Source organism: Trachurus japonicus, chromosome 6 (genome assembly GCF_045865225.1).
Source record: "Trachurus japonicus isolate A0001 chromosome 6, Traja_1.0".
In the NCBI taxonomy this organism is placed as follows: domain Eukaryota; kingdom Metazoa; phylum Chordata; class Actinopteri; order Carangiformes; family Carangidae; genus Trachurus; species Trachurus japonicus.
Genome location: NC_140912.1, coordinates 3,238,914 through 3,260,368, shown reverse-complemented (window position 1 = coordinate 3,260,368; position 21,455 = coordinate 3,238,914). Strand labels below are relative to the sequence as shown.

At 42.8% G+C, this 21,455-nt stretch overlaps 3 protein-coding genes across 4 annotated transcripts; 1 reads left to right on the top strand and 2 right to left on the bottom strand.

Moving 5' to 3' along the window:
* Positions 1-3,091: 3,091 nt before the first annotated feature.
* On the bottom strand, positions 3,092-9,301 carry LOC146985377 (uncharacterized). The gene is made up of 7 exons (XM_085778319.1): positions 8,979-9,301; positions 7,953-8,176; positions 7,687-7,788; positions 7,211-7,312; positions 5,998-6,111; positions 5,770-5,878; positions 3,092-4,437 (listed from the first exon to the last, which is right to left on the bottom strand). Exons 1-7 carry the CDS (start codon positions 9,091-9,093, stop codon positions 3,161-3,163), a joined length of 2,043 nt encoding a protein of 680 aa, XP_085634445.1. The 5' UTR covers positions 9,094-9,301; the 3' UTR covers positions 3,092-3,160.
* A 212-nt stretch (positions 9,302-9,513) lies between these two features.
* pdf (peptide deformylase, mitochondrial) lies at positions 9,514-13,696 on the top strand. Its single transcript, XM_085778318.1, has 3 exons — positions 9,514-9,625; positions 10,736-11,414; positions 13,006-13,696. The coding sequence occupies exons 2-3, from the start codon at positions 10,787-10,789 to the stop codon at positions 13,161-13,163; spliced, it is 786 nt and encodes a 261-aa protein (XP_085634444.1). The 5' UTR covers positions 9,514-9,625; positions 10,736-10,786; the 3' UTR covers positions 13,164-13,696.
* A 1,066-nt stretch (positions 13,697-14,762) lies between these two features.
* spata2l (spermatogenesis associated 2-like) lies at positions 14,763-20,842 on the bottom strand. Of its 2 annotated transcripts, none has more exons than XM_085778316.1 (4): positions 20,694-20,842; positions 18,595-18,964; positions 17,425-17,709; positions 14,763-16,130 (listed from the first exon to the last, which is right to left on the bottom strand). In XM_085778316.1, the coding sequence occupies exons 2-4, from the start codon at positions 18,958-18,960 to the stop codon at positions 15,138-15,140; spliced, it is 1,644 nt and encodes a 547-aa protein (XP_085634442.1). In that variant the 5' UTR covers positions 18,961-18,964; positions 20,694-20,842; the 3' UTR covers positions 14,763-15,137. The 2 variants fall into 2 exon arrangements, with proteins under 2 accessions (XP_085634442.1, XP_085634443.1); XM_085778317.1 differs by having other exon boundaries at positions 20,684-20,823.
* Between the last annotated feature and the right edge of the window lie 613 nt (positions 20,843-21,455).

Genomic DNA, 21,455 nt, shown 5'->3' with positions numbered 1-21,455 from the left:
TGTGACACACACACGTGCACTCAGATCCTGCTACTCCACCCAAACCTCACGGGTCCCAACAAAGTAGGTTTTGGGTCACGTTAGGGCTGATGTGGTATATGAAAATTTGGGCTAGAGTTGGCTTTCAGTTTCTCTTTCTTCCTCTGGCTGTGTCAGTGTCCACGTCTGTTATGACCTAATGTTTTCCATTAGCCGAACAAACTAATGTTCAATAAGTGGAAAAAATAATGCGAAAACATCGTTTTTTGAAAAGTATTCTAAAGACAGACAAGAGCAGCATTTACGTTGCCAGACAGTTCCAGAAAGTTATGGTTTCTATTTTTTTTTTAATGTAATTAAAAATATGACCAGTCTGATTGGATTCCAACAAACTCGATATACAATCACAATCAGTATAGGCTGTATTCAGCTGATGTCGGGTGGTTTTGGGTCACTTTTTTCACTCTTTCTGACCACACTGTTAAACCATGTTGTGCATGTAAGTGTTTAGTTGTTGTGATGGCCACACTTGAAGGCAGAATGAATGTGCAATGTCATGCATTTTCAGAAAATCTCATAGCATTTTACTCATTTGTACACATGGAAAACATCAAATACTTGTGTAATGAGTGGGAAAAGACAGCCAGAGGAAACATCAGGTCAGTGTTGATACTCTGATTTTCAAACCACCAGCAACAATTTAGTAAGAAAAAAAAAAAAGAGAGAGAGAGAGAGAGAAACAATATAAACCCTCACACAGACTTGGCATCCTGAACAGCACTCCAGGTTAATATTATGTAAGGTTGACTTTATGATGAAATCAGATCAGAAAATGAAGTTTATTAACCAAAATTTTCACAGAACATTTATTATGAAGTCTAAACTGCTTTACTGAAGGTCGCTTCAGCCGTTAATCTCTAAGATATCTGTGCGCTGAGCTCTGGACAGAAAACCACTGTGAAGAGTAAAAAACAATATTCTAGTCTTTGGTGACTGAAGAGCCATTATGCAAAGTTACATGTCAAGGTGACGTCTGCTATAAATCCTGTATTTGTTCTGTGTTGAACTTATGTTCAGGATATATCATTCAAGGGCACATTTCCTAATCAACCCCTGAGGTCAAAAGTCAATAGCCAGTGTCCTCATTTTACTGGATTATCTACTATTCCTACCAATAACAAATAACACTGTGTAAACACACTTGAGTAAACAGAGCTGACCCTTTGTGATTTGCTGCTCACATCTTGGCTGTTGCTGGGGTCGTGCCACTCGACAGCTCCACACACACACAGCTGATTGACTCACTCAGGTGAAAATAACATAACTGGCCAAATAAAGTAGACGTGACTCCCAGAGGCTGGTCCATGGAGAACCGGTCTGTGTCTGACTGGCTGCATTTACATGCACGCTTGTATGCTGGTTAGGTTTTGTGCAGGTTACCAGCTTATCAGAAACCTAAATATACAACTTGGAGAAGACAGAAATCAGCATGTTGTGATGCATAAACTTGTTGTCCAGTTTTTTAAACCATGTGGTGCAGGACATACCTGCAGGCTCAATGTGAGAAACCTGGACACTGTTTATGATCATGTACAAGGACATGATTCAAAGGTTTCTCATGTTGCAGGTGAACACCAAATCTAGACGATAATCGAATCAAAAGACACCTGTTGTAAACACACTCACTAACATCAACAGGTACAGGTAGTGAAGTAGCAGAAGTGATTTTGGTGTTTGAAGAATTTATCTCTATAGCACTGTTCTGTTTGCATTCCCTCTCTGCTTTATGCCATTCTCTCTCCTCATTGGATAAAGGTTGTAGGATACAAGGAAAGTTTTCTCCTCGGCTTACAGCAGAGCAGAGTGACTGACAGACCCCAGACCCGTGTTTCAGACCAAACACTCTTATATAAGTGATAATAAAGTGAAAATATGTTGATGCTGAGATATTTCAAGTGTCAGCTTTTGATGGAGACCATGAGCATCCATCCGACAGAAATATTTCAATAAAGAGATGGACTGACTTAACTCTGAGTGAATAAAAAAACTGATGAAAAAGGTCTGTTACGAATCCCACTGGGTTATTTAATCTGAGCACCACAATGACACACATAATATTCAGCATTGTTCACACATTCACAACAACAACCATTTTTGTTCACAGTGCAGTCACCACCCGTCAAAGGCGCAAGTGGAAGACAAGGATCTACAGTTACCCTTGTCCTTTAAAACTTATTAAATAGCTGTCTTTTAAAAGATTGTAAACAGGTTATTTTCAAATTGCATTTAGCATGGCATGGAACACAAGTTCAAAATCCCTTGTTTGACATACAGTATTATGATTATTGCTGAGCAAGTAGCTTACTGAACTGTTTCAGTCCCTGCTGGAGCTGAGATAGATAGATAGGTTGTTGATAGCACCTTCGTCTGTATCATAACCTGGAGTTAGAGGAGTTGGAGTGTAACATCTCATCAGTAACACCAAATGCTAGACTGTCTGAACAAGAAACTGCTAAACAAAAACACACAACTATTCTTGAGATCATTTGGAAAAAGCCTCACCATGACAGGGCTTGACCACCAGGGACCAGTAACGACTTCATTTTTACCATGTAAAATGTCCAACAGACCAGATGTGGTGGTTCCCTATGAGATGGTTTATGCTATAATAGTGCAATCTTGGGTAACACTTTACTTGAATACAGGTTCATAAGATTGACATAATACTGTCATAACCATAACATGACACCTGTCATAAACATCAATGAATACTTATAACAGCTGTTGTTAAGTGTCATTCGGTAAGTTATGTCACTTTTGATGCAAAGTTGACATTATTTGAGATGTCCTTGTTATGAGAACTTGACATCATTTTAAAATTTTGGCAATTAGGTCTGCTATGACAGGTTATGTTGTCTTTATGTCAAGTTCTCATAACAAGGACATCTCAAACAATGTCAACTTTGCATTAAAAGTGACATAACTTACCGAATGACACTTAACGACAGCTGTCATAAGTATTCATTGATGTTTATGACAGGTTTCATGTCATGGTTATGACAGTATTATGTCAATCTTATGAACCCATATTCAAGTAAAGTGTTACCCAATCTTGTTATTGTGTGACCTTTAAATTTCCCAAATATCAATATCTCATTGGTCTTCCACTATCACAGTGTTCTCATTTTAGGCTCCTTGCATTCTCATACTCTAACAACAGTCTTTTCTTATTAATGTTTGGTTTATAATCAGGGTCGCAGTTAATCGAGTCCTCACTACTGTCGCTACTTGAATAATAACTAGAGTCAGAAGCGTACACATCAACAGAGGAATCTGAATCTTCATCTTTCTTCTTCCTCTTCCTTCCCTCCCCGTCGCTGCTTTGTGACTCTACATGTGTGGCTGACGATCTGCCTCCGGTCACTCGGTAACACTCCTGAGCGCTCAGCCTGGTGAGTCTCACACAGGGCTGCAGCAGAGCCGACTGCAGCAGCACGGCCTGACACGGCAGCGACAACCTGAGCCGGGCTGGGCTGGGCTCAGACCGGACAGCCACACCATCTGAGGTGGAGGTAGTGGAGGCCACGTCGGAGCACTGGAGCGCCTTTGATTGACGAAGCCTGCTTGAGTTCCGAGTGACAACTTGTGGAGCCGGTTTGGTAGATTCAGGGGTTTTATTAGCGGCACGGACCGAGGCCGCCTGAGCCTTTTCACACCGTTCAGCCTCAAGGTTTTCACTGCTGGTGATGCTTGCCTGCCTGTGATTTCTTGAAAATCTGGAGAAAGACTGTAGAGTTTGTGTCTGACGGCTGGTTGATAGAGGTAATGTAGATGCATCATGAGGCACAGGGGGGATCTGCAGTTTGGCTGTTGTGTTCGGGGGGTCGTCTGGGGGCAGAGGAGAGTCTCTGGAAGAGGTCTGAGGTAGAGCTGTCATTCGAGAGGCATCACATGCCTCTTGGGGGTTTGCTTGGTCAGATAGGTGAGCTGCTGTCGGAGCAGGGGGGGCGGTCTCTGAGGGTGGGGGATGCTGCTGGTCAGGGGGGCTGGAGACAAGGTCTGAGGGGGTACGATCTTGTGAGGAAGAGGTGGATGAGGACGACAGGAACAGTAGGGGCGAAGACGACACAAGCTGCAGCTCCTGTGAACACTGGACAGGACACTCCTGCAGGATGCTCTTCACCCAGCGCTGGTGTTTGGAGCAGAAATGAGGAGAGGGAGCCGTTTCACTGCTCTCTTCCTCTATCCTCCTGATGACCTCACCGTCTTTCTCTGTTTGTTGATGTGTCCTAACATCTAAATGGTTTTCACTCTCCAACAATGACTGAAACCCTTGGGCTGTTTCATCTCCCTCCAGCTTAAGAAGAGCCTTTGCAGAGCTGCCAGGTAAAGGTGACTTTGAGAGTTGAGAGCTTTTCATTTCATCTTCTCCACGCTCTGCTCGACAGGAAGTAACATCTAAAGGAACAGAGACGCAGCACGTTCTGATTAACATGTGTTCTGCAATTGAATTTACAGCTGACATCAAACATGTAATATAATAATGTGTATCATGTTAAAGAATTCACACAATTAATACATGATAGGCACTAAAAATGACTTAGGTGTCTCATAAAAAGTAGTTTGAGATGCTCGATTAGCATAATGCATCCAGATCCCGAACAATTCTGGTTACACACAACTACACTGTGTGTAATAATGTAAGCACAAAGTTTTTACAGGAAAAAAAAACACATCAGCTGCATCACTGATGAACTTCGGTGTTTCCTGTTGTTTGCTGTTTTGTCAGTTACTGTATTTCCTAATACTATAATATTATAAACAGAGGGAACATCCCAACACACACCCTGCACCAAAATACATTTTCACCATTTCCATATATTAATCATATAAGTGAGGATAGAAAGTTAGAAACAAAATGTCCTGTTGATTATTTGCATTATGTGTGACACATCATGTCGTTAAACAAGTCTAGTCCCCTTGTGTGTAACTCCAGCACCCAGTTAAAGGGATAGTTCACGCAAAATTGAAATTGGACTCATTATCTACTCACCCTCATGTGGACTAAGGGCTGGGAGAAGTTTCAGAGTCCTCCGTGGCTTCTCTGAGTTACAGGGGGTCTCGGCGTAGCAGTGCATGTCCATATAACGGTTGCAAATGGATACCAACTGTCTTCGTAACAAAAAGACACACCAAAAAACATCTAAATACCTCCATGCTGCTCGTATGTAATGTCCGTCTTGTATTGAAGCCCCGAAATGCGAAATTGTCCCGAAAAAAATTAAATAAGTCTATTTTTCAAGCTTGTTTGTAGCGGAAGCTCCTCTTCCCGGTTTGTCAAATTTGGACGAACTGGGAAGAGGACAGACCCTGGTTCGTCCAAATTTGACAAACCGGGAAGAGGAGCTTCCGCTACAAACAAGCTTGAAATATAGACTTATTTAATTTTTTTCAGGACAATTTCACATTTCGGGGCTTCAATACAAGACGGACATTACATACGAGCAGCATGGAGGTAGGCTATTTGGATGTTTTTTGGTGTGTCTTTTTGTTACGAAGACAGTTGGTATCCATTTGCAACCGTTATATGGACATGCACTGCTACGCCGAGACCCCCTGTAACTCAGAGAAGCCACGGAGGACTCTGAAACTTCTCCCAGCCCTTAGTCCACATGAGGGGGAGTAGATCATCTCAAATTTGAAATTTCAATTTTGGGTGAACTATCCCTTTAACAAAAGTATTAGTAGTGCATAGTAGCATGTGTATGCGAACATGGAGGTCTTTCTTACCGCAGTGCAGAAGTTTCTTTAGAGTTGTTGCTATAGTTGCAGAGTCAGATGTAATCACCTCCAACAGCAGCTTCTCCTCTTCAGTAACAGGGCTTTCCTTCCTCAAGATCTAGTGAACATATTCAGATGTGTAAAGTTTCCATCATAATTACAGGTAATTGTATTATTAAGTCAGTCTTGGCAACAAACAAACTTACTACAAAGTGCTCACTACTGGAAACCACAAACCTTATCGATGAAGGTATCTCCTGGTAACACAGTCTCCAGCTTCTGAAGATAGTGCAGCAGCCTGTCCTCTACTTTCTGGGCGTAATGTTCACCGTACTGCGTCTCCATCCCATTCTGCAACACAGACAGTATTTGTCATGTAACACTGAGATGTACATCACAGTTTAGACACTTTATTGGACGTAACCACATATGCCCAAAGCCAGAGAGTAAAGGTATTGAGGTGAAATGGTACAAAAAATAACCTGGGTTATTTTTTGGCGAAAGTTTTTTTTTTTGCAGTCAGATTGTAAATGAAACCACTGTGTTATGGGGTTCCTTAGAAACCAGCTGTTGTGGTCTGTTGTTCCCCATCTGTCTGTTTGCTGTTTTTACCTACTGAACTTTAATACTCACGTTCCAGAGATTTCTAGGAAACCGTTTTTGTCTAATTTCACTCTGGCGCCTCTAAACAAGACTTTTCTAGCATTTTACCCACAGCTCAGTCAGTTTATTAGATATCTGGTTGGCCACAAGGAGAAACAACAATGAAATCATTAATTACTTCTCATGACATCAGTTTTTGAATGCTGCGGCTCAAACTTCTCTACATTTGTTGGTATACATAATGCAGATCTGTGGCGCATCCTGCTGGACAGACAAGGAGTCACAGTTTAGGGCTAAAGACTGGACCCTGTGCTGTGGACTAATTCAACACACTGAGAGCTACATGTTTGAAATGATGGGAGACACTGGGAACCAGTTGTTTTCTTATAATCCCAGTTTGCAACAACCATAGCAGGATGAAGACTCTTAACATGTGTGCAAAATGATCTAGTGAGTGATTACAAAACTCTCAGTAGCAGGTGAGCTGTGGGAGAGATGGAAAGTGAGACACGCTCTTCATTTATTGGCCTACTGTATTTGTTGTTGTTGTTTTTTTAGGCCTCTTGTAGTAACTTTGAGAATAATTCTGGGCTGACTTGAGTTTGTGTTTGATGTTATGTTGAAGCCTAATACGGACTACGCCTAGTTGTATGGATGCAGCATGATACAATAATAACTTAATAACAACTTAATTTGCCTATTTACACAACTGGGAGAACAATTCAGTTGTGCAAATAAAATGTAGGCTACTCAATCTTTTATCAAACCATGTTTACAATCCATTTTTTAAGGGTAAATGTGGATACATACAGATATTCATATCCCTAATAAGTTATTGTTTTTCTACCTTAATATAATCTTCCAGTTTGTCCTTGTCCATAGCAAGAGATTGTGCCAGAGCCTTAAAGTCCTGGGTGTTCTTCCTCATGAGGAACATCTCATGTTGGTTCTGTGCAAGAAAAACAATAAAGGATTATTGATGCTGTTTAGTCAATTTTCTGTCTGCTAATGGGTGCTGAGCAGGTAATGTACAGTGACGAGTGTGATAAGAGTAAACCAAATCAGTCATGTGACAGACTATTATATACTATATTAAACTGAACCAATGAAGGAAAAGAGACTAAATGCTCTGTGAAACTGCAGTTAGGTTGGTGATACTTACTACAGCAGACCCCTTTCATATTAATAGTTGTCATTTTTTTCATGCTTAATGTCAAAACAGTGATTACTACAACTTTAAGTGACTGTGACTTGTACACAGATCTAAGATCAACTGAGTGTGTTTGGCTGAAATATGCAGGGAAGCTGGTGTCGGAAACTTACACTTTGATCCTGGTATTGAGGCAGTTTACTTGGGAAGAACTGGGAGATTTTAAACAGAGTATGGACCATCCCTAGATCCTCCCTGAGCATCCACATAATCACCTGAAGAGAGCAACAATAACCAAGAGAGAGGGGTGGATCAATAAGAAGCACATCAATACAGCCATGTATCATCTGCTACTAGAACGTGTGCTTAGCAACCGTTTAATGTGATCTTCTTGCTTGTTGAATGAATGAATGACTGTTACAACCACTCATTGCCTTACCATGGTTTTAAGGCCAAACACGACCTTCATGTGTTTGATGGGGGTCACCAGCGTGGGGAGAAGTCTGTAAGTGGTTTCCAGGAAGCTCACCACTCTTTCAAAGTGCTCCATGTCCCTGTTCTTCACTATGGAGTAGACCTGGGCCGAGGCAACACGCAGCCTCCAAGAGTCCTGGATGCTCAGAGGCTGAGAGTCCACATCAGGCCAGTCGCACGGCTCCACAACTGAGAGGAAGAAATATGTGAAGCGTGTCACAACCTAATCTGATTTCAATTTCAAGGCAATTGTCAATTTGAGGAGAGTCAGTGATGTTATGGAACGTTCTCTCTCTAATCAGAAACACATCACATCATCTAACACACAAGTGGTTCATCTTGATTATAACCAAATTACACCATAAATACTTAATTAATCCCCCTGAGGGAAACTGTTTAAAGCTGATACTTTTCATTTTAATGTGGCATCAGAACTAATTAAAAAAAAACAATGAGCAGTATTGGACATCTCTGCACACCCTCTTTATGATCTCTTTTCTTCTACTCTTTTCATGTGCAATCACAATCATGTGCAACAAATTAGTATGAAATTTAGTGCATAAATCATGAGCTGACAGTAGGCTAAATAGTATGCAAATATTAACTATGTATATTATTATTGACAGTTGTGTTTGTTTGTTTTTGAGTAGGCTACCTACGGGGTTATTTTGTTATTTTTTGAAATTGAGCTCTGCTGCATAACAAATTCCCAATGAGTTAAAACAAAATTTCTGATAAGATGTTAACACTGAACAACTTCTGGCTGCAGTCACTTAATGCTTAATGAACTTCCATACTAACACGATGTACTCGTACTTAATGCTTACACACACACAATAGATAATCTGACTGAAAACTTTTGTCCTCGTTGCAGCTTGTTTATGCCTACTTGTAACAAAGTAGCCTAAGGGTCAAAAACATCAATCGAGTTACGTTGTTGCTGCAGTGTAACAACTAGACAACACCTCAGTAAGAATAACTTTAAACCAACCTTCTTGTATATCCATCATCTTGTGAGCCCAGACATACTCTATGATCCACACTGGTAACTTGGGGAAGTTGTGTAGAGACTTGTTCCTCTCAGCCTGCAGCTCTCCTCCCTCCATCTCAACCACAACACCGTCGGCTCCGCGGCTCTGACGCTCTGGTCATCGGCCGACTGACCTTTTAAAACCGGGTTCATGAATACACTATGCCGGGCATGTACCGGCAAGTCAAAGGCGTCAAATGTTCTCCATCCAGTTTCTATTTACAGACCATTTCAAGTTAGAGAGAAACATAGGAATCACTTCCGGGTCAAACTCTCGGATGATGGCTCTCTTCTGAATAAAGTTTGAGAATGGCTAATTACGCATGTGAAAATTATTTTTATTTTATTCTATTTTATGTTATGTTATCATGAAACTTTATTTGAATTTTCACTCAATATTTTTTGTCAATGTAAATATCATGTTTGGTGTTTGTCTGTGTGTGTTACAATTTGGATGTGGACTTTTATTGTGAAGTTCACTCTCCGGTGTGACGTCGTTGACCCGGAACTAGTTCCAGTCTCTCCGGTGCTGTTCTCTCCTGTCAACTGTCTCCTGTCCTGTCCAGTGTCCACAGTGTAAGGTGTTGGTCCTCTACAACTAGTTCAAGGTAATAGAAACGTGCACCGTCTTAAACAAGCAACTGCTCCCCTCAGTTAGTGGAGCTGTCTCTGTGTTTATACATGTAACTCATATTGTCTCGTGCTAAGGACGTAGCTCTGGTACTTGTCGCGGCTGTCGAGTGGGCGCGCTTGTTTAGCAGCACCAGGTTACCCCGCTGGGGGTGTGGGGCTTACTGCTTAGCTGTTGACAGCAGAGCGGATGATGGAAACTGACCATGTAATAAACCGACCATTAAGTGTACGAGCGACAAAAACATGTAGGCTACTGTGAAATAACCACAATGTTGTTCTGGTATCTGCAATTTTAATATTAGTTATTCTACTGCGCGGAGCTAGGATTTGTGACCTTGATTAACTCCAGAACAATATTAAATGTTGAAATTCCATACACAGTGGCTGTAAATAAAGCCTGGACGTCAACTACATGATGATGATATGGTTTGACAATGGAGCTCCGATGATCTGAATGCTACATCCCAAACTACAGCCCCTGAATATGGACCGTGCCCTTGCTCTCAAAGGTCGGCCCACAGAAGAACATGACCTGCACTGAGTCCCAGCCTCAATAATGGGAGGAAATCTGCTTAAGTCTGAAACCAGAGGAGTGCAGGCAAATCAGTGCCCATGTTCAACAATAACACATGTTTATTCAAAATTGAACAAATGTATTTTCAGACTTTACATTCTTCACATTTTAGATTCACATCTATGATTGAAATGGTGGAACATAATGTTTGACAATGTTCTGACTCCACATTCCATCTCTGGTCTCCTCCACTACCATGCAAATGAATGGGTAGTTTCTTACACAGATGACATCAGCAGGCTTTAAAGAAACGACCCCCTCAATCTTAGGGCTTCATATTTTGATATTCATCCATCAGTTAATCATGCATAAAGTAGTCCCATACACTGGGAGAAAAGGACGATGGTGAGAAGTATTGGGGATCTGGGAGGGTCTGTGAGAGGCGAAATATAAGAACATCGGATCTGCACCCCTGATTGTCATCAAGTCTCTTAATGTGGTTTGTTCTTCTTGATACAGGGCGAGAAACATAAAGTAACTGAGTGTCCTTCTCCTGTTGACATCCTTACAGCTCTGTGGATCAGCCCTCGATGTGGTACTTCCTCCCAGCTGCCGCTCCACCATGAACACAACGTCATGTGTGTCTTTGCTCCAGCTCTCCAGAGCGGGGCTCAGACTCTGTGCATCTAAAGCTCCTCACTGCCGAGCCTCCTCCTCCAGTTCACCGGCAGTGACTTCCTCCTGTCTTCCACACGTCTCACCTCGCTCACCTGTTCCCTACAGACGCTCTTACTGCAGCAATGTCAGGGTGCGCTCCTATCTTCAGTACGTAAAACGCAAGATCATAGCCGCTCCCACTCCTCCATACAGTCACGTGTGCCAGGTAGGAGACCCAGTGCTGCGTGCGCATGCAGCTGCTGTCGACCCTGCAGCTGTGACAGGCCCCGAGGTCCAAAAGGTCATCGACACCATGGTGAAAGTAATGCGGAAACTCGAGTGCGTGGGACTGAGTGCGCCTCAGATCGGGGTACCGCTCCGCATCCTGGCCCTGGAGTATCCAGAGAGGATGCTGGCCGAGAGCTCAGCAGCATCCAGGGAGGTCCGCGGTCTCTCCGTCCAGCCCCTGAGGGTCTTCGTCAACCCGCAGCTGAGGGTGCTGGACGGACGGACTGCCCGGTTTCAGGAAGCTTGTGAGAGCATCTCAGGCTTCTCTGCCTCAGTTCCTCGCTACCTGTCTGTGGAAGTGTCTGGTACGTATGTTTATAACTTAATCTCAGCTGACTTAACATTTGCTGTTCTTTCAGTCATCATATCACATATCTGCTGTGTGTAAAACACCAAAGCACATGAGAGAAGTTTCAAAATGGAGTCTTTTTTTCTGTGTCTGCATTTGTCTTCCTAGTTTAACACCAACTTTTTCAAAGATAAATGCACTGTTAAAGGATAATTTAGCATAAAATACGATCATTTACTCACCCAGATAACTTTGGTGTCATTTGGAGTCGTTTTGACGAAATTAGCCCCAGTGGAGCGGCACGTATATCCATATAATGCAAGAACACGGGGTAGCGCAATGCAGCCTCTAAATAACACATTATCCGCCACAAAACTAGTTCATTTCACCAATATGTTGTTATGATACGCTAGTGCTATTCCCCTCCGAGCCCGTGGTGGCATGTTATCAACATCCGGCGTCTGTAGGTTGACCTACTAACCTCTGATCTGGATGATGTCATCTCCGAGCGCTGCCCGGCTCATTCTGATAATAATCATTCTGCTTCGGCATTCGGGTCCATTTTTATCTCAACTAGCCGGAGCTTTAGTGAGTCCAGGCTGAGGAGAGGAAGCCCGTGGAAGCTGAACTTCATCCAGCTGCCTTTTTGTTCTGACAAGTCAGAAACACGCAGAAACAAACTGTAGCATTAGCGGTAGCAAGTTAGCCGCGCCGTGGTCAAAGATGACATCATCCAGGTCAGAGGTCAGTAGGTCAACCTACAGACCCTGGATGTTGATAACAGCTAACCCCGGACTCAGAGGGGAATAGCACTAGTGTATCCTAACTAAATATTGGTGAAATGAACGAGTTTCGCCGCAGATAATGTGTTATTTAGAGGCTGCATTGCGTGCCCCGAGTACTCGCATTATACGGATATACGTGCTGCTCCACTGGGGCTAATTTCGTCAAAACGACTCCAAATGACACCAAAGTTGTCTGGGTGAGTAAATGATCGTATTTTATGCTAGAAATAAGGTCCAGGTTGTAAAAAACGGAAATTATCCTTTAAGTCTTGCAGCTGAAAAATTTTATACTGTTACTGTATGAGTTTGTGAGCGTCACCATCCCTCCCTGAGAACTAGGCTATCACACATTATTGAGGAGTTTCCTGTGAGAGCCAGAGACGGCAGTGGGTCAAGGGGGCAGTGAGGGACAGAAAGTAAGAGACAAACAGAGATGCTATATAGGAATGGAAAAGTCTAACTAGTGTGTAGTGGCCTGGCAGTTGTTGGGCTTCCCTCAGATTACAGGTGGAAAACAATATACTGAACACCAGAAATGTGAAGGTCCTAGATGTGGAGTAGAGCATTGTAACAGGTTCGGCATGTTGGACCACTTTTTGGGCGGTTCAATTGGTTCTTTACGACAGTGGACCCAATATGCATGGACCAAGGGAGCCGCAGGGCTAACAGCTTGCAGATGTTAATGAGCATGCTGACACTACACTGGGTTTCTGATGTGATCGTAACTTTTCTATGTCTTATTATTACATACCTTCAAGGGTAGGGTTTTTTTTGCTGATGTATTTTCTGTGTGTTTTCTTGTCCTGCTCACTGATCCTGCAGGTATGGATGAGAAGGGTGAAGCTGTGTCGTGGCAGGCCAGCGGCTGGCCAGCCCGCATCCTCCAACACGAGATGGACCACCTGGATGGGGTCCTCTACATTGACCGCATGGACAGCAAGACCTTCATCAACATCAACTGGCACGCGCACAATGAATAGAAAAAGGACAAATCCCAGACATTTACATTAAGACTGACCGTAAAACGGATGCAGACTGCAGTAACAGAAGTCTTTCTCCATCTTAATGGCTGAAAGCTTTTCATCTGCTCTCTGAGCACACTGTTTCTACATAAGCTTTCATGTGAAAAATGACTGATTTTGGTTTCTGGTTCTGGTTTGAATAAGAGCTGAGTATCAGGATCAAGTGCTTCACATGAAGAACCATCCAGCACTGGAAGGTGCAGGGAAGAAACTCAGAAGCAAATTACCACCACTTTAAAGTGCAATGAAAAGAGAAAGGTTTTGTGGACCACCAGATAGTTGATCAACAAAAAGGTTGATATTTTCATGATAAAATGAGTGAATCATGACTGACACCATGATAACTCATATGTTTTCATTTAGAAAAAATAAGGGAAAATACTTATTGAGCAAAGAATATTGTCTCATGTCAATAAAATGACTTCTGTCTGTTCAGCTCCTCTAAATACAAAATGCTTATAAGTTGTAATTAAAGTTATTTGTACAAAGATTTTCAGTCATTATTTGGAAAATAATTTTTAGCAGCCGGTTTCACAGCACTGAGAATGGAGTCACTATGAACCTGGTCACATCTGGACAAGGGACTCAGGACATGTCCCATGAACCTGGTCACATCTGGACAAGGGACTCAGGACATGTCCCAGACATGAGCAGACATCTCCCCTGGTCCTCCATTGCACCTTTTTGTGCTGTGTTGACAGAAATCTCATCTATTGGTTTTAGGGCTAAAATTATTATTTATTAATGGAAAAATAACTACTTCTCATTACCGATTAGTCATTTAAGTCTTTTTTTTTTTTCGCCCCAAAATGCCCAAATACCTGAAGTTTGCCTTTAGGAAACCGATGGCCATTTTATCACCTACACAAAGATTTGATTTCATTTTCTGTTGTACTTTGTAGTTTGGCCTTGGTGTCTCGCACTCTCTCTGTGTTTCCACAGATCCACCGGAGTTCTATCTCTCTGCACCAGCCGCCGCCTGCAAACCCCCCCCCCCCCACACACACACACACACTTCCCCTGCTGTTAGACCGGTCTGCCCTCCCTTTCCATGGACCAGTCTACCATCCAGTCCCCCCATTAAGCTGGCCTACTCTCCCTGCCTTCCTTTCCTACCAGAAGCTTCCTTCTTCAGCTGTTGTTAACATTTCCATGTTTCTCACATTCTCCGTTATAAACTGTTTTCTTGTCTGTAACAACATCTATTGCACATCTGTCCGTCCTGGGTGAGGGATCCCTCCTCTGTTGCTCACCCTGAGGTTTCTCCGATTTTTCCCCGTTAAAAGGGTTTTCTATGGAGCTTTTCCTCAGTGGATGTGAGGGTCTAAGGAGAGAGGATGTTGTTGTGATGCCATGTAAAGCCCTTTGAGACAAACTGTTTGTAAAAACGGGCTATACAAATAAAATTGCCTTGCCTTGCCTTGATTGATCAAATATAAATAATAAGTAAATCATCTACTATCTCTAGATGAATCAAGAACACGGATCGTTTGTTGCAGCCTTTGTTTCCACAGCAATTATACACTAGGTGATAGAAACACATTTAAGAGACAAGTGGCATAGTGACTATTTTTACTCCAGTCTGAGTGCAGGCAACAAATACAGATGAAAACAGACGACCATGTGCTTTGCACCAAGTTACATTTAAGTGACTCAAGAGTACAAATTGTAACCACGACTTCAAGTCTTAACAATACACAACAGGTTAAATTGCTGATGGTGGTAAACATGTCCATTTACAGAGTAACTGGATGATAAAGAGAAATGAGACAAGTCCAAAATAGAAAAACTGGAGCACACTTAATACTGCATTTCAGCGCTGTGTCAAGGCAACATTTGGATTTGATTGTTCTTGATTTCAAAGTGTGCAGATTTAAGGCATTGTGATTTTGCTAGTTGTGCCTTGTTAGTGTATTACGTTTCAAATACACATCACACAGGGGATGACTGGTCAAAGGTTTGGCCACAGATGCATGCAACAGGATTCCTGTACCAACAATCCCGGCAGTACTCCTTTCCACAATATCTGCACAGAACCAGGGGGTTTCTGGGACACGTCTTCCCGCAGAGACACACTCCAAGCTTTTGGACTTCGTGGTGTTGACTTTGGCAGCGGTCTGCATCTCTGCAGACCCGGGAGTGGAAGACATTGCAGGTGCGACACAGTAGTTGAGGGTCCAGCTGGGCGAGGTTGCAACAGTTGTGGTAGGTGATCGGAGGAAGAGACGGATGTAGGGATTCGGGGTCGTCACACGGAACTAAGGAGGACATCGCTGCGCCGCCGCTGCTGGTGAGAGATATGGCGCCGATGTCGCCCACATCCAGACGTTCACTCTGTGCCGACCCCACTTCTGACTCTTCAGGCGTGATGTAAGACCTCCCTATACTGTGGTTGTTCTTCTTGCAGTGCTGAAGCAAGTCACAGGTGATGTGGTGCAAAGTGTTGCATTCAGTACAGTGATTAGGACAAAGAGGAGAGGACTGGAGGCAGCTGCAGAAGTGGTTGGTTTCAGGCACACTCCTGGAAAGCCCCATGGCTCCCAACTGCAGGCTGACCGACTGTGCCTCGGCACTGACCGACCCCGATTCTTCATAGGGACGTCTGGCTTGGCCTCTGCTGGCCGAGGAGGAGCTTCTCTCCGACTCCACAGGCGTCATCTTGGGCAGCTGGCAGTTGAGTGTAGAGATGCAGAGCTGCTGCGTCGCTCCGTTGCTGTGTGGTTTAACAGCAGCAGGTACGTTCCTCTGAGTCAGCCAAAGAGGGGAGTCCAAAGAACGGCGACTTTCATCGTCGTTCACGACCGCCTCTCTCTGCCGCCCGTTGATATGCTCATCTGTGTACAGATCCATGTCTGATTCACCATCAAATGGCTCCATCAGCGGCTGACTGACTCTGAGTGTCTTCTTGGTGTTGTCCAGCGAAACCTGTTGACAAGGACGGACGAGAAACATCCCCAACAGTTAACAAGTCTAGATGAGACTGGATCTTATTGATTCTGTGTAATACAGCGTAGAAATCTGCTTTCAGTGTTGTTGAGTTTGTAGACTGTAGGCTCTTAACAATTTTGACAGGCCTCAGCCCCAACACAATACAATCAGCGAGTTTACTAAATTTAAAGCAGAAGTAAGCGGAATGTTTGTGTTAATATACTGTAAGTCTTAAATAGTTCTATCTTCCGACAGCAATCACTTATATAGAGTGTTTGGTCTGAAACACGGGTCTGTCAGTCACTCTGCTCTGCTGTAAGCCGAGGAGAAAACTTTCCTTGTATCCTACAACCTTTATTCAATGTGGAGAGAGAACGGCATAAAGGGGCCGTCCTCTCTGTGTGTGCAGCCAAGGGATGCGCGTGAATGTGGTGACGTAGGGACGAGGGCGGGGACTGCTAACTCCACTGGCTGACAAGAAGTTAGCCAAAACCACCGGATCGCTTACTTCTGCTTTAATATCGGCATTTATTAACCATTTATCTACTATTAACTCACATATTGCACTTAGACTTTGGTGAAGCAATTTCAAGCATAAAAACAATTCAATTCAAGGGTGTGTTTTCAAAAGATATTTGAATTCAATCATTTCAGAAACCTGTCTTAAATTTTTACAGAATTTGGGCCAAATTATGTCTTTTAATATTGACTAGAGTGTATCTATATCAGTTAGTATCTAAAACTACATTTCAAACAATACCCAGTAAGAATGTGTCACTTAGAGGCAGAGGAACAGAAGAGAACATCATTTAAAAAGGTGTACTTTTACTTGCAAGATTTCTTTTTGAAAAACTCATCTACATATTAACTGAACTTATATTTTAAGTGGAAGTGTGTAATGGAAAAATGGAATAGAAAATCAACAACAGTGATACTCAAAGATCTGGATAGAAATGGATCTGGTGCCGAACTACAGCATGACATTTTTAACAGTCTGTAATAATATCAATAATCAACCAATCAATAATAATCTTCATTATTGCCTTGTGTTTACACAGAGTGAAACATTCAAGTCCAAGACTCCGTGGCCTCCTATGGTGGGACAGATCCTTCCATGAGATAAAACTATATTACGTAATTATTTTATGTACATTTCCCCATGATTCTGCCTCACTTAGTGTTTGGCATCTTTAGAAAGTTTGGGATAACCCCAGAAGTAAAAATATACCTGCAGGTGTGTCAAAGCATTTTTCAAAATACAGAAAATTTCCCAACAAGCAGGCGAACATACCTGCAGGCTGTTTCCTTTCTGCCTCTCTCTCACCAAACTCAGCTCCCACTGGGCGTCACCGACGTGCTTCCCCAGAGCCGCCTGGAGGAGGCGGCACTCGCAGCGAGCCAGGTAGAAAGCACAACACAAGCGGAGGAGTTCATCCAGAGAAGCAGCGAGTGCCTGGAGAAAAAGTTGCTCGTGGCGAGATGAGCTGGGCTGATATCCTAACAGGCCAAAGAGTTTCTCAATCTGTGGCATTGACAGCACTGGTTTGATATAGTGGGTGAACATGCCAGAGTACATCTAAGACACAAAGGTAGAGAAGATCAAAACAGAGCAAAAAAAAAGAAAAGAAAAGAAAATAGATCAGATTTTCACCAGTTACTTTGACTTAACCACACATTATTTCTTTAAAGGGATAGTTCACCCAAAATTCAAATTTCACTCATTATCTACTCACCCTGTGAGAATTTTCAGAGTCCTCTGTGCCTTCTCTGAGTTACGGGGGGGTCCGTGCAGCAGTATTTGTCCATAATGGTTGTGAATGGATACCACCTTTCTTCGTCCAAAAAGACACACCAAAAAACATGCAAATACCTCCATACTGCTCGTCTGCAATGTCCCTCTTGTATTGAAGCCCCGACATGAGAAGTTGTTCCGAAAAAAATTAAATAAGTCTATATTTTAAGCTTATTTGTAGCGGAAGCTCCCAGTGTCTCGGTTCACTGCTCTTCCTGTGACCGGCGGAACAATTTCTCATGTCGGGGCTTCAATACAAGAGGGACATTACACACAAGCAGCATGGAGGTATTTGGATGTTTTTTGGTGTCTTTTTGGACGAAGAAAGTTGATATCCATTGACAACCATTATATGGACAAATACTGCTGCGCAGACCCCCCCGTAACTCAGACAAGGAACGGAGGAATCTGAAAATTCTCACAGCCCTTAGTCGACATGAGGGTGAGTAGATAATGAGTGAAATTTGAATTTTGGGTGAACTATCCCTTTAACAAAGAGAGTCATTACCAAAATATCTACTCTACTGTAATAGTCATTTAAAAACATGCAACACATTTGAAGCTTGAAATGATTTTGTCCTGGCAAAAAGACAGTTTTATTAATCCTAACTATTTACATCATAATCATAACAGGCAGGACTAGTCTGAACCCAGTTATTTGCAGCCAACCTTGACGACTTTGTACTCTTCCCTCCAGGGGCCGAGGTACAGGTTCAGGGCAGCTTGCTCCAGGACCTCGAAAGCTTTAGCCAGACCTCGCAGCCCTCCTCTGGCTCTGACCGGCCCACCGCTGGCAGCTGCTGCTGCCGCCGTGGCTGCCTTGAGCGACTCCTCCATCACGCTCAGTGGATCCAGCCCCAGGCAGTGCGTCTCCTGAGCATCCCCATCCCTCAGCCGCCCCTCCACCTGCTTCCACAGCTCCTCGTCTCTGCACACCAGGGTGGAGCCTCGGCCCAGTATCTGCTGCTCCAGGCTGTGATCATAGGCGTTCTGCAGATCACTGGCCCTCTGCTTGGAGTTGCTCATCTCTATCATTCAGCTGAGCAGGACACAAACAGAACATTGAAATGAAGGTTTAATCTACTAATCACAGTGCTATCTGTCCATAATCATTTCTTGTGCAATTGAATCTGATCCATAATTTCGCAGTTTTTGTTTTCCATGTTTGGAATTAAAGCAAAAGTAAGTGATCCAGTGGTTTTGGCTAACTTCTTGTCAGCCGATGGAGTTAGCAGTCCCCGCCCTCGTCCCTACGTCACCACATTCACGCGCATCCCTTGGCTGCACACACAGAGAGGACCGCCCCTTTATGCCGTTCTCTCTCCTCATTGGATAAAGGTTGTAGGATTAGGATACAAGGAAAGTTTTCTCCTCGGCTTACAGCAGAGCAGAGTGACTGACAGACCTGTGTTTCAGAACAAACACTCTATATAAGTGATTGCTGTCGGAAGATAGAACTATTTAAGACTTATATTAACACAAATATTCCGCTTACTTCTGCTTTAACTCAGAGGATGCACTTCAGCAGGAGACTTGTGTGTTACTATTTCAACTAGTCTTGAGTCTAACTCAAATAGATATAATAAATGCACATTTTAAGCAATGTAGTGCTTATTCCAAATTATATTAAATTATTACGGCTGTGATACTGCAACAGTAACCACCACAGCCTCCTTCCTCATGCCTCAGGTCAATGTGGAAAACATAATTATATGATGACCCTTAACATATTTTAACTTCCTGTTTTAGATGGCAAACCACTGGGAAGAGATTTTCAGACAGAGCTACAGTACTACCAGACTAAATGACTATCCTTCTGGCACAGCAGAGACACTACTGACATTGATGGTGTGACAATGATATAGAATATGGCCATTATAATAGCATGATATGATAAGTACATGAAAAAGACCAGTGGTTTTATAGTAACACAGAAAGACTTGATACATTACACTAGACAATAACAGATGGTATATAATATGTCTGAAAATAAACACGAGCTTAATAAAGCTCAAGTCACTGGAAAAACAAAGTATTACAACACACTGTTACTGTAGCTGCAGCTCAAATCCACTTGTGCTCAAGGCGAAAGTGAAACCTGAGAGACTTTTGGCCCACAGAAATATATATACATCTATGTCCGTGAGCTGTCTTATGTAAAGAAGAGCCATGTTGACCGACACCGAGGTCAGGTTAAATCAGGTGGCCTTGTTGTTAGCATTAGCATCCTCCCTCACTGACTAGCTGCGTTTGCTAGGTTGAAATGTTTCTGTCGCTTTATTTATTTATTTATTTATTTATTTATTTTAAGGGCGAGAACTTCACGCCTAAAGTATTTATTTACACATTTCTTCCCTGGTTTCTCATAATATACCGTTTAAATGGTTTTCTGATAAGTTAAGGTTATTATCCAACTCGACTGACACACATTAGTAAACTTTTAGCAGCGGCTCAGACCTCGGTGTTTCATTTTTGGGAGAGGACTCAGGAAGTCACGTCAAAGTCAAACACTTAAAAAGAAGAAAAGATCCATATTGTCTTAGTCACTCTCTGTGTTAAAGGTCCAAACTCCTGAGTCACAAAACGACATGGCTCACTGTGATCTTTAACGCAAAGCAACATCATATTTTATCAAACGTGACCGACGCCTCTGACCGACCAGACTAGCCGAGCTAAGCTAATGTTAGCTGTGTGACAGAAGCCGTGCTTTGACAGCAGTGTCAGTTTTTACTGACACACAGGAGGCACGTGAACTCACGTGAACTCACCTGTGTCTGGAGCGTCGTCAGATGTCTCTCAGATGGTTGTGGAAGACATTTCCGGCCACGCCGGTCATCGCAGTGTCGCTGCTCGCTGCTCGATCTCCACAATAAAGTAAACATTGTCACGTGGCACGGAGTTTCCCAGCTTCAGGGGTGCGCTTCCTAGGTGTGTCAGGGCGGGCCGGCGGGCGGCGTGGAGGGCTTCTGTAAAGAGTATGTGGCTTCAAAAAAAAATTAAAGTAGCCTACATAGATAAAATAGATGAATGTAAATTGATAGATTAAAAAAAAAAAAAGTTTTATGGATAAATTATGGAAATCCCTCTCAACTAAATTCAGAGGTGGACATGGAACATTATGAAGGACAACAAAATGACTATAAATAACTAATACAAAATACCAAAATAACTAATACACAGTTTTAGAGTTTACATCTGGTTATCTATCCAGTCCACTGGGTGGCAGTATTTCATAGTTTTAAACCCTCTGCCTTACCAACCTCAACTCTACATGAACCACACACACACACACACACACACACACACACACACACACACTTGTAAATCTATCTTTGTGAGGACATGTCATTGACATAATGTATTCCCTAGCCTCTTACCCTAACCTTTACCATCCAAAACAAATGCCTAAACTTAACCATTACTCTAAACCTAATTTAAACCTAATTATAACCTTACGTCTTAACCCAAGTCTTAACCCTCAAACAGCCCTTGGAAAAAGTGAGGACCGGCCAAAATGTCCTCACTTCCCA